Source organism: Ceratotherium simum, chromosome 23, assembly GCF_057802395.1.
Source record: "Ceratotherium simum simum isolate JZ-2026a chromosome 23, ASM5780239v1, whole genome shotgun sequence".
Taxonomy (NCBI): Eukaryota; Metazoa; Chordata; class Mammalia; order Perissodactyla; family Rhinocerotidae; genus Ceratotherium; species Ceratotherium simum.
In genome coordinates this window covers 41,219,740-41,232,305 of record NC_141922.1, presented here as the reverse complement: position 1 = coordinate 41,232,305, position 12,566 = coordinate 41,219,740, and the positions used below count along the sequence as shown (strand labels likewise).

General features: G+C 35.5%; 1 protein-coding gene across 4 annotated transcripts in view; it reads left to right on the top strand.

Moving 5' to 3' along the window:
* CPQ (carboxypeptidase Q) overlaps nucleotides 1–12,566 on the top strand; it is a 583,418-nt gene that overhangs the window by 468,219 nt on the left and 102,633 nt on the right. Inside the window, exon 8 of one of the 4 annotated variants that reach the window (XM_087447608.1) lies at nucleotides 3,895–4,414. The exons of the other annotated variants lie outside the window; for them this stretch is intronic. Coding sequence (XP_087303734.1) covers nucleotides 3,895–4,058 — 164 coding nt within the window. The 3' untranslated portion in view covers nucleotides 4,059–4,414. Of the gene's footprint in view, nucleotides 1–3,894; nucleotides 4,415–12,566 lie in introns of those variants that run through there. 4 annotated transcript variants of the gene reach the window in all.

Here is a 12,566-nt window from a genome sequence, read left to right as displayed (position 1 = left end):
TGATGGGAAAAGACATACTAAGTTAATGCTCTGCAAAAGGAAGCAGTGTGGCTGTATGGAAGATGAGGAAAAACTAGACTTCAAGACAAAAAGCGTTACTACAGATGAAGAGGATGACTACATATTGATAAAGATGTTCAATTTACCAGGAAGATATAATTCTAAATTTGTTAATAGCATAACTTGGAAATATGTAAAAAAGAAATTGTTGGAACTATAAGAAAAATAAGCACATCCCAAATCACAGAGGGTCATTTTCACACATCTCTCTCAAAATTGATGAATAAATAGAGAATAAGATTTGAAGAACACAGTTAACAAGCTTGATCTAATGGACATACACAGTACACCAAAAGCACATTCTTTTCAACACATGGAACATTTATAAAAATGAATCACACAAGAGGCCGTAGAGAAAAAGCTCGACAAAATTCAAAGAATCTATATCATACAGCCCACATTCTCTAACAGTTAAATTAGAAATCAATAATGAAAAATAATTAATGGAACCCCATACTTTTGAAAATTAAAAAACACATTCTAAGTCATGAGTCAAAGGAAAAAATAGAAGTAGAAATTAGTAAATGTTTAGAACTGAATGATCATGAAAATCCTCATCAGAACTGGCAGGCTATAGATAGCTAAAGTAGGATTAGGGTGAGGACTATAGCCTTACTGCTCATGCTAGAGACCAAGAGAGTCTGCATTCAACTCAAGAAATTAGAAAAAGAAAAGCAAATACACCCAAAGAAAGAAGAAAGAGGGAAATAACAGATATAAGAGTAGAAATCAATGAAGAAAAACTACTACACAATAGAGAGTATCAGAAAAAAAAATTGTCTTTTTTTTTGTTCAAAAGACGAATACAACTGATAAACTGCTGGCAAGAATGATGAACAAAAAAGAGAGAAAACACCAATAACCGATGTCAGGAATGAAAAAGAGGGCATCCTTATAGATGCTGCAGACAGAAAAATAAAAACAGGATATTATTGACCACTTCATGATGATTATTTTGAATATTTGGGCAAAACTCACAAACTCCTAGAAACATGTAATTTCCAAAGTTAATTCAAGAAGAAATACAAAACCTGAATAGCCCAATAACCAGGAAGGAAATTGAATAATTAGTGAAAATTTTTACCATAAAGAAAGCATCAGACTTAGATGGTTTTGTAAACAGTTCTGCAAAATAACCAGGAAATGAATCATTCTAATTTTACACAAACTATTCCAGAATGTAGAAAAAAACGAGCGCTTGCCATTTTATGAATCGGATATATCCTTGATGCTAAAAATGGAAAACCACAAAAAGAAAATGCAAATTTTAAAAAGTGTATAATTTACAGTTAGCAACAAATAGTGTAAGCCATGGAGAAAACTAACAAAAGGTATGCAAAACCATATTACAAAATCTTAAAGACATTATAGAAGACTTAAATAAATAGCAACATATTAACACACCGTTTTTATGAATAAGAACACAGTATCCTAATATAAAGATGCTAGTTTTCCCCAAATTGATATGTAGATTAATGCAATTCCCATCAAAATCCAAAAATATTTTTTGTGGACTTTAAAAATGATTCCAAACTTTATCTGAAAGAACAAGCAGTCAAGAATAATAATACAATTCTGAAGGAGAAGGAAGAGAAGAAGCTGAGGTAACTCTCCCTGTCAGTTAACAAGGATTAGAAAGCAATAGTAATTAAAATACTGTGATATTGCCACAGGGATAGACAAATAGACTAATGAGACAGAATTCAAAAGCCCTAAAGCAAACCCACACAAATACAGAAACTTGATATATGGCAAAATTGGTACTGCAGATCAGTGGGAAAAGAGGATGTGCTAGTCAATAAATTTTGCTAGGACAAATGAAAAATAAAAATAGAAAACTACTCTATACAAAAATCAATTCCAGTTCTAAATGGATGAAGAACTTAAAAATGAAAAGCAAAACTTTAAAAGTTTTAGTACCTCAGAAAAAATTTTATGATATTGAGGTTGGGAAGGATTTCTTAAACAAGATACAAAAAGTGCAAATCATGAAGGAAAAGATTCATAATCTCAACTACATTAAAAGTAAAAACATCTACTCATCAAAACATGCAATAACAGAGTAAAAAAGATGAGCTACAAACTGGGAAATGATATTTACAAACTTACTACCAACAAAAGATTAGTATCTAAAATATATAAAGAACTCCTACAAATCAGTAAAAATGACAAACAAGTTAATTGAAAAATGGGCAAAAGGCATGAACAGGCCTTTCACAAAAGAGAAAACATAAATGACAAAAAAAAATACATATATGAAAACATGCTCAATCTCATTAATAATTTTAAAAATTCAAACCATAATGAGATAATATTTCACATCCACAAAATTAGCAAAAATTAGCTTGACAATACTGAGTGCTAGAGAGGATGTGAAGCAAGAGAAAGACTCATATACTGACAGTGGAAGTATAAATTGAAAAGGAAAACATTTTGGAATTGCATGATAAAATTAAACACACACATACTCTATAGCCTAGCAATTCCACTCCTACATTTACACCCTAGAGAATGCTGAGAGCGGCATATTGATAACAGAAAACAGGAAACAACCTAAATGCCCATTATCAGAAAAATGGTTAAATAAATACATGATAATGTACAGCGATAAAAATGAAAATACTACAGCAATACACAATAAGGTAAATAAATCTTACATATGATTGAACGGAAAAAGCAAGTCACAGAAATATATCTGGAGTATATGGTTCAAAAGCAGACAGTATTAAACAATAAATCATATATATATATATATATATATATATATATGGTAAAACTATAAAGAAAAGCAAAGAGTGATTAACATACAAGCAGAACAGGATAGTGGGTACCTCTGAAGGGAGGAAAGGGTCTACAAGATGGGGCTCATAAAATGGGCTTCAAAGGTACTGGTAATATCTCTCTTGCATTGAATTATGGACCTGTGTGTACTTTTTATATTGTCACTCCTTATAACATACATTTATGTTCTCTACAATCTTAAGTGGGTGTGGTATATTTCACAATAAAACGATAAGTAAGTTAATAAGGCCAGAGCCTAAAGAACTGCAAATTGGAATCCACAAAATGGGTCCAGTAGGTTCTCAAGGATGAATAAGAGGCAGTGAAGATTCCCTGAGGCTCTGATCTGTGGCTGAAATTAGAGAAGAGCCTCACTCTGGAATGAGAAGAAAGCTTTCAAGTGGGGTACAGACTCCTGCTGGCACCCTTGGAGGTGGCTGGGGAATTTCATGGGAAGTAAATGAATGATTTGAGAAGAAAAACTTGAGCAAAGGAGTATTGACTTTCTTTTGTATCCAGGAAGGTACATAATTTGCACTCTTGCAGATACAAAAAAGATACTGTCTTTTTATAAATAAAGAGGACATTTATATCAGTTACTTAAGCAAATGAAAGGTTATTTTCCTTCATGTGGCAGGAAGTCCAGAAGTAGACAGCCTGTTCAGTGGGCTGGCAATATTTTCTAAATCCGGGCTCCTTCTGTCTTTCCACTCTGCCATTTTCAGTGTGTGGGCTTTTTGCCCCATGCAGCTCTAAACTTCTCATCTACTTTTACTGCAGCCCTAGGACATTTTCCTGACTCTCTTGTCAGCAAAGAAAAGGCTTTCCTAGAACTCTCCCACAGCCTGCTCCTCGTATCCTAGTAGTCAGAGTGGTGTCACATGGCCATTTCTTGCTGCAAGAGAGGCTGGGAAAGTAATTACTTTGCCATTCTAGCCTGTACAGTAAGAGCAGGCAAGAACAAGCAGGAAGGAGTGACAATGGTTTCTGAGCAGCTGTTCAGCAATGTCTGTCAAAATACTTCACTAAGAATTCTTCCTGTTTTCTCCCCAGGAGCCAGTCTCCTTGATGACCTATATAAATATTTCTTCTTCCATCACTCCCATGGAGACACCATGACTGTCATGGATCCAAAGCAGATGAATGTTGCTGCTGCTGTTTGGGCCGTTGTCTCTTATGTCATTGCAGACATGGAAGAAATGCTGCCCAGGTCTTAACAAGAACAAGAAAGAAGGCACTTTTGTCATTTCTGGGCAGGAATCCTGAGTCTGCAGCTTCAGGAAGCCCCTCTTCACCTAACAGTTTTGCCTGATCCATTTTCAAAGCACAACACTAATCCATACTTTCTGTTATCTTTCTTGATACTTTCCAAATTCTCTGTTTCTAGGGTAGGGAATGATCTCCACCCCCACATAGGATCAACGTATGGTAGGGATCACAGTGGGGACATTTCTTTATACCACCTGTAAAAAATATTATTTCTATTTGGAAAGTAAACACTGCATAAATCTTTGGAACACCTCTGATTTTTATGTGTGTATGGATAACATTAAATCAAATACAGTGACACCAATTTTTTTGTTGTTTTATGTTGTTTATTGAAGGAGTAGAGGAATACACAATTGTAGGGTGGTTTTCATTGAATATATAGAGGCTTTTGGCTTTCTAACTTTTACATTTTTACATTACTAGAAATTTTTAAATGAGATATAGTTTTTTTTAACGGAGAAAAATGTCAGCATTTGGGGAAAAAAATAAGTATGTATAATCCAGTTGCGTTATTACAGATGAGTACTAGGGTCTAACACAAGATAAATGATACTATTTTACATTTATGTTTTATCTATTTCACACAATATTTCTATGAAGTTGGGGCTTATTCACATTTTGCTGATAACAGGATTGATGCTCAAAGAGGCTAAATAATATTCATAGGGTTCTATAGAGCAAAAACATTGATCCTCATCCATTCTGGGAGCAATGGCTACTATTCTTCTACACATAATGTCCAGTATTCAATAAAAAAAATTACAAGACACACCAAAAAAATGCAAGAAAAAATGAACTCATTGTCAAGAGTTAAGAAATTAAGAGAATCAGACTAAGAGAGAACCCAGATGTTGGAACTATCAGAGAAGGACTTTAACGTAATTATGATTAATATGTTAAAGATCTAGTGGGAAAGGTGGACTACATACATGAACAGAAGGAGAATTTCAACAGAGAGATGAAAACTATAAAGCAGAGTCTAATGAAAATGCTAAAATAAAAAATACAACATCAGAGATAAAGAATTTCTTTGTTGGGCTCATCAGCAGACTGGACAAGGCTGAGGAAAGAATCAATGAACTTGAAAATAGGTTAATAAAAATTATCCAAACTAAAACACTTAGGGAAGAGTAAAGGAAAACAAAGACACACTAGAATGGATCATCCAGGAGTTGTGATCTAATATATATATGGTCTAATACACATGCAATTGGATATCAAGTGGTCTAATATACATGTGATTGATTCCCAGAAGACGACAAAGTGTCAGTTTTATAATTGGTAATAATTAAAAGGATTGAAAGACACAGTAAGGTCCTTCCTTTCTGGCAAGGCAGCAGACTGGTACTCTGACTGACCCTTACACTGACAACTAAAAGTACTGGATAACATCTGAGAAACACCATTTAAATATATGAAACTGGTTAAAAGGTAAAGAATATTAGACAAAAAACTTAAATGAAGGCATAAACCAAGAGAGATACACAGAACATTAAACCAGCTTTCTCTTTGAGAAGATTTGCAGAATGTGTTGAACTTAAATTCCATTTTCACAGCCTTTCAGACCTCAGGGGACTGTAGACAAATCCCAGAGCCTACCACATTAGGGATACTAGAGAACCCCAATAAAATTGAGACCCCAAAGGATTACAGGCATACCCTGGAGATATTGCAGGTTTGGTTCCAGACCACCACAGTAAAGCGAATGTCGCAATAAAGTGATTCACACAAATTTTTTGGTTTCCCAGTGCATATAAAAGATAGGTTTACACTATACCATAGTCTATTAAGTGTGCAATAGCGTTATGTCTTAAAAAATAATGTACATACCTTAATTAGAAAATATTTGATTACTAAAAAATACTAACCATCATCTGAGCCTTCAGCGAGTCATAATCTTTTCCTGGTGGAGGGCCTTGTAAAAAACGCAGTATCTGTGAAGCACAATAAAGTGAAGTGCAATAAGACGAGGTGTGCCTGTATACCTCAGTACAATGGTGAACTAAAAATAACTCTGAAGAATGCAAGGAAAATTACCATTATTAAATAAGTAATGAGTGGAGGGTCCAAAGAAATTCCCACAGATAAAGTTATAATAAATATGAACTCATGGGGCCAGCCCAGTGGCGCAAGCGGTTAAGTGTGCACACTCCGCTGCGGCAGCCCGGGGTTCACTGGGTCGGATCCCGGGCACGCACTGACGCACCGCTTGGCAAGCCATACTGTGGCGGCATCTCATAGAAAGTGGAGAAAGATGGGCGTGGATGTTAGTCCAGGGCCAGTCTTCCTCAGCAAAAAAAGGAGGATTGGCAGATGTTAGCTCAGGGCCGATCTTCCTCACAAAAAAAAAAAAGAAAAGAAAAAAAATATGAACTCATAGTCAAAAGTGAAAAAAATTAAAAATAAAAAACAGGAACCGTAGCATTCTGAGCAAGAGCAAACCAAAAAAGAAAACAGCAGTATTAACCCACAATGTCCTCTCATATTGGAATTTTTAGATTGAGAATTTTCTAAACTATGTCCTTATGTTTAAGAAAGTAAAAGAAGGGCTTGGAAATAGAATAGAGAGCAAAGGACTATAAAAAGTGACCAAGCATATTGTAAAAAGAACAGAATAGAACTTGTAGAAATGTAAACTATAGCAAGTGAAATTTGAAAATCAGATGAGAGAATTCATGAACTGAAAGATAATAGTGAAGAAATTAATGAGAATTTAGCACAGAAAGAAAAAGATGTGGAAAATATGAAGGATAGAGTTATATATTATCTAATATATGTTTAATCAAGGTTCCAGAAAAGAGAAAATAGGACAAAGAATTATCTGAAAAAATAATAAATGAAAAACTTCCAGAAATAATGAAATATACCAATCCACAGAATCAAGAAACCCACTGAATCCCAAATAGAATAAATGAGAAGAAATCTACACCAAGACATATTATAGAGAAACTACAGACTACAAAAGACAAAGAGAAGATCTTTGAAGCAGGAGAGAAGAGATGGATTATCTTAAAAGGAGCAACAATTAATAATAGATAACTTCTTAATAATAGCAACAATGCAGGCCAGTGAAATGCTGTCTTCCACATGCTAAGACAATTATCAACTTAAAAATTCTATGCTCAGCAAAAATATCTTTCCATAATGAGAACAAAATAAGGATATTTTCACATAAACTAAAACTGAGAATTTACCATAAGTAGACCTTCATTAAGGGAAATTTGAAAATGTGTGCTCCTGGCAAAATTAAATGATCCTAGAATAAAGACCAATAAACAAGAAGTGAAGGTATTATCCACACCAAAAATCTATGTGTGATCTTTCAGGCCCAACTATAGGCAATTACGAAGGCTTTGCCTGGCAGGCCTGGGGGAAGGCTACCCAACACAGGCTTGGTGCACAGCCAGTGTATTATAGTCTTCTGAAGGGAGTTGCAATCAAAGACTCAGGACATCTGGCCAACCATGATCATACACGTATCTGTATTCCTAGCCCAGACACCTCCATTCGGAGGCCTCCTTATTGAGGGTCTCGACTAAGACACTTTTGTCCACACTGACTCAGTCCTTTTCCACTTCTGGCCCTTTCCCCTCTCCCTCTCCCTAGCCTTCCCCGACTCCCCATAAAATGTCAGGGCTCTGAACAATGTTTTGTTCAGAGCTCTTCCGCAGTGAGATGATTCCCCTCCATCTAGCTGATTGACCTGACCCTTGCCCAGGGCTGTTCATGGGAGATCTGGTGCCTGTTTTTGCCTCTTGCTTATACTATCTCCATAAATAAGTAATAAAGGCTTGATTGTTCATTTCAGTTTGGCTCATTGTCTTAATTGATTACCTCAGTCTAACAGCTCAACAGAAATTAAGAGCAAAGAAAGTGGTAATTATTTTAAACAAACATGGACTAAATAAAACAATAATAATGTGGTATTTGAAAAGAAAGGAGATACTTGGCTAGAGTAGCATATAAATAAAATAGGAAATTACAAGAATTAGTGTTCTAAGGTCCTTATATTACTCTAGAAGATAATAAATGTACTGTCTCACTTTAGGCTTTGCTAAGTATGAATATTAAATTTGGGGAGATAGCCACAAAAAATAGAGGTAGAGGTTATAACAACAAAACAATCCCCTCCCAAAAAAATGGAATGAGAAAAAAACGGCTCAACAAATTTGATACCATATTCAGTAACCACAATAGCACTAATCAACTAAAAAATATATCTCATTAGTTTGGAAAATAAGAAATGACTTAATGAAATGTAGAAATGACCATTAAGTAACCCATGAGTCACAGAAGGAATCATAATTGAAATTAAAACAGTTCTCTTACTGAATAATAGCACACACACAAAAAAACCAACTCCATATCAAAACTTGTAGAATGCAGGTAAGCAGTTTCTTAGAGGCAAATTTAAAGTTGGAAATGCTAAAAATAAAAAGGCAAAAAAATTAATGAACTCAACTTAAGAAGAAAAAAGAGTAGCAGGATAAAACCAAAAAAATAATTAGGAAATAAATGATAAATATGAGTAGAAATCAGTGAAACAAACAACAAGCATTCAATAGGATCAACAAAGCCAAAAGTTGGTTCTTTGAAAATACTGCTAAAAATACTTAAGCGAAGATTTACACCAATAATTTGGAACCTTGAATAAATGGACCAATTTCTTAAAAAATGTAAATTAAGTTAGCTGATGAATAAACTTAATGTCTTAATAACTCTAGAAACATTAAATAAGTTGAGTCACTAGTTTAAAATACCACCCCTCCCCAATTCTTTGGGCCAGACAGTTTTATAAGCAAGTTCTACCAAACTTTGAATAAAAAAATAATTTCAGTTTTACAAAATTATTTCAGAGTATAGAAGAGGGACTAATTCTCAATTCATCTTGATTCTAAAATTTGATTAAAGACAGTATGGAAAAATCACAAGCCAATTTCACTCAAGATTATAGATGAAAAAAATTTAAATAAAATATTAACAAACTGTATCACTGAATAAAAAGAGAACACATGATGACAAAGTTGGGTTTATGCCAAATATGCAAGATTCCTTTGTCATTAGAATATCTATTAATGTAATTCACCACATTAACAAATTAAAGGGGAAAAATTATCCAGTTATCTCTAGATGCAGAAAAAGTCATATAAAATCCAAAATCCATTTGTGATAAAAATTAAAGACATCCTTAACCTGATTTAAAAAAAATCAACAAAAAAGGTAAAGAAATATCATAATAACATAAAATACTAAAAATGTTTCCTTTAAGATAAGGAATAAGATAAGGGTGTTCACTGGAACTACTTCTCATCAATAGTACCTTGGATGTCCTAGCCACAACAATAAGGCTGGGGGGGATAAGTACCAGCAATGGAAAGGAAGAAAAAATACTTTTTATTTGTAGATAGATGTGATTGCCTATGTAGAAAATCCAAAAGAATCTACAAAAAAAATCAGAATTAAAAATAAAGTCTAAGGAAGTTACTCAAGAAAAGAAATCAATAAGTATAATGAGAAGCATTTCTGTACAAATACTTTGAAAATGCAACCAAAAAGATACTATTTACATTAGCATCAAATAATATAAAATATCTAGAAATGAATTTTACAAAAAAGATGTGAAACATTCTTTTAGAGAAGAATTATAAAACGTCATTGAAATATATTTGGGTACAACTAAATAATTGGAGAAATACGCCATGTTCATGTTTTGGAAGACTCAATAGTAAAAATGTCCCCAGATTTTATCTATGGAGTCAATACAATCTCAATCAAAATTTCACAATGAGATTTTTGGGGTTTGAGTTCTTGATTTTGGTTTGTTTGTTTAATATGCCAAGGTGATTCTAAAATGTAATTGGATGACAAATGACTAAGAATACCCAAACATTCCTGAAATATTTAATATATTTAAAAGTAGGGGATCATAGTAGCTACTAATGTGATTGCCAAATATTTTCCATTTTCTTTCTAGGCAAGATTACATCTGATCCCTTGTAATTTTGTATTACCATGGGCTTTTGGCAAATAAATATAAGCAGAAGTGGTTACTTCTGGATCTTAAGATCCAGTGCATGATATGCCACACTCTCTTTTTCCCTCATCATGGTGTGGGGGATCAAAATTGGCCACCCCAAAATGTGTCTCTTTGCCTTGGCTTGATTATTTTTAAGAACAAAAGACTCAGAAAGAAACTTTGGCCTTCCCCCTAACTGCCTAAAAGAATTTAAGATAAAAGGCCTGTCCCCAGGACGGGCCATCTCCATAGATAACTCTGGTTATCGGTAGACTATGAGGGTCCTTGCTAAGCCCATCCTTCTCAAAGTTCTGTTTACCAAACATTTGCTTTTCCATTTCCTTGTGAATTGCCTCTCTCTTCTTTGAAGTCCCAAACCACTACCCCCAACATCCTCCTTTGTCTTTAGCCGAAGATGCTATTTAAGACGACAACCTCGGCCAGATGGCTGAGTTGCTCAGTTTTCCTGAGTCTTTCCCATGTTACATGTTACAAAGCTTTGTTTGATTTTCTCCTGTTGTTATTCTGTCTCATGTCAATTCAGCCCAGCCAGAAGGCCCGAGAGGGTAGAGGAATTCTCTTCCTCCCCTTCAGTGGCAGATGACAATGTTCTAGATAGTGCCTGTTCCAGAAGCCTAGATCCAGAGTGATGACCAGGCATGGCAGAACTTCCAGTCCACCCATAGTCCATAGTAGACATGAAGCATGAACAAGAAATAAACCTGTATCATGTTAACCCACTGATAATTTTGTGGGAATTTTGTCACCACAGTGGATTCTGACTGATTTTTTATCTTACATTGCCAGATGTCAAGACTTATTATCAACCTATAGTATCTAAGATGGCATGGCATTAGCACAAGGATAGATAAATAGACCAATGGACAAGGGATGTTAGCTCAGAGCCGGTCTTCCTCAGCAAAAAGAGGAGGATTAGCATGGATGTTAGCTCAGGGCTGATCTTCCTCACACACACACACACACACACACACACAAAATAGACCAATGGAACAGAACAGAGAGTCCAGATCCAGAACCACACACACATATGAAGATTTGGTTTATGACCAGGTTGATATAGAAGATCAGCAAAAAAAAAAAAAAAAAAAGCATACTTTTCAATAAATACTAGAACAATTATCTCTAAGTTAATAATTAAATTGTACTCCCACCTCATACCTCCTCTGTAGAGTCTTTTGTTGGGAATACTGTAGTTTGAAAACAAGTGATTGAATCATTTCCCTAATTTAAGGGCACAGTCCCTTGAAACATATCTGAAAGCACCAAGAACAGTGCCCAGAACATAGTAGATCCACAGTAAATGTCTTCTGATTGGGGAATGTCAACTACTTCTATTTTATGACAAATCCATTTCTCAGTTTCCATTTATCCCTTCTTCTCTTCCTAGGGAGAGCTAAACTGAGTGTCAGTGTGAAAGTCTTAGAATTCTCTCAAGGGAGAACAGGATTAGGCAGGAAATGTGGAAACTGCCAGAGTGGGAGGTCTTCATCACAGTTGTGCTTTAGGTGGTACCATTTGTTTCCTATCTTCACAAAGGAGACAAGTAGCCATAAATGGAGACTTGGATTGGAAGGCACCACCAAGTAAGCCACAAGGGTAACAATTCCTACTACAGTAGCCCTGGAGAGACAGAAGATCTTTTGACTGAGTAATATTGATCATGCAGTTTACAGGAGGAGGTCTTCCAACTCAATCCAAAATCCAATCACTCAGGTTCACGCTAGGTTGAGAAACATAGCCCATCCTGATTCTTTAACCAAGATCTATGAGGTGGAGCTACAGCAGTGTTTAGTGTAGGGCTAATTTTGCCCCACTACTGAGGCTAAACCCTTTTGAGTACTCCACTTAATGTCCCATCAATTATGAGGTTTTCCTCTCTGACTGGGAGAATGAACTATTTCTGTCCTTCTTTGAGCTCTTAGTGTTGTTTCTTCTATTCCTTTCCGTTGGTTCTTTCCCCAGCCTCTGATAGTCTACTCCAACGCACGCACTAATCAAGACTCAGCTGAGGGCCTGGGGGGGTGGGTGGGGAGACCCTCTGAGATCTCTGGCATTGTCACTCTGTGAAGCTCTCTCCTCTCTGGGACTGTGTCCTGTGAACTCTAGCTGCCTTGGCCTCCCCGGACATTCAGATTCCTCTCTTCAACTCAGGGTCGTCACTGGGCTCTGCTCAGGTTTCCCTTCCCTGCACTGCAACTGGAAACTCCCTCAAGGCGGTAAGCTAGGGCCATCATAGGGCTCACCTCATATGTTTTCTGTCTCTTGAGCACTCTTGTCCTTCATTTCCTGATGCCTGGTCTCTTGAACATGTTGTTTCATACATTTTATTTGGATTTTTAATTATTTCATACATAAAGACAAGTCTGATCACTGTTACTCTTGGTCAGAAGTGGTGTCAAGTCACTAATACTTGTCTAAA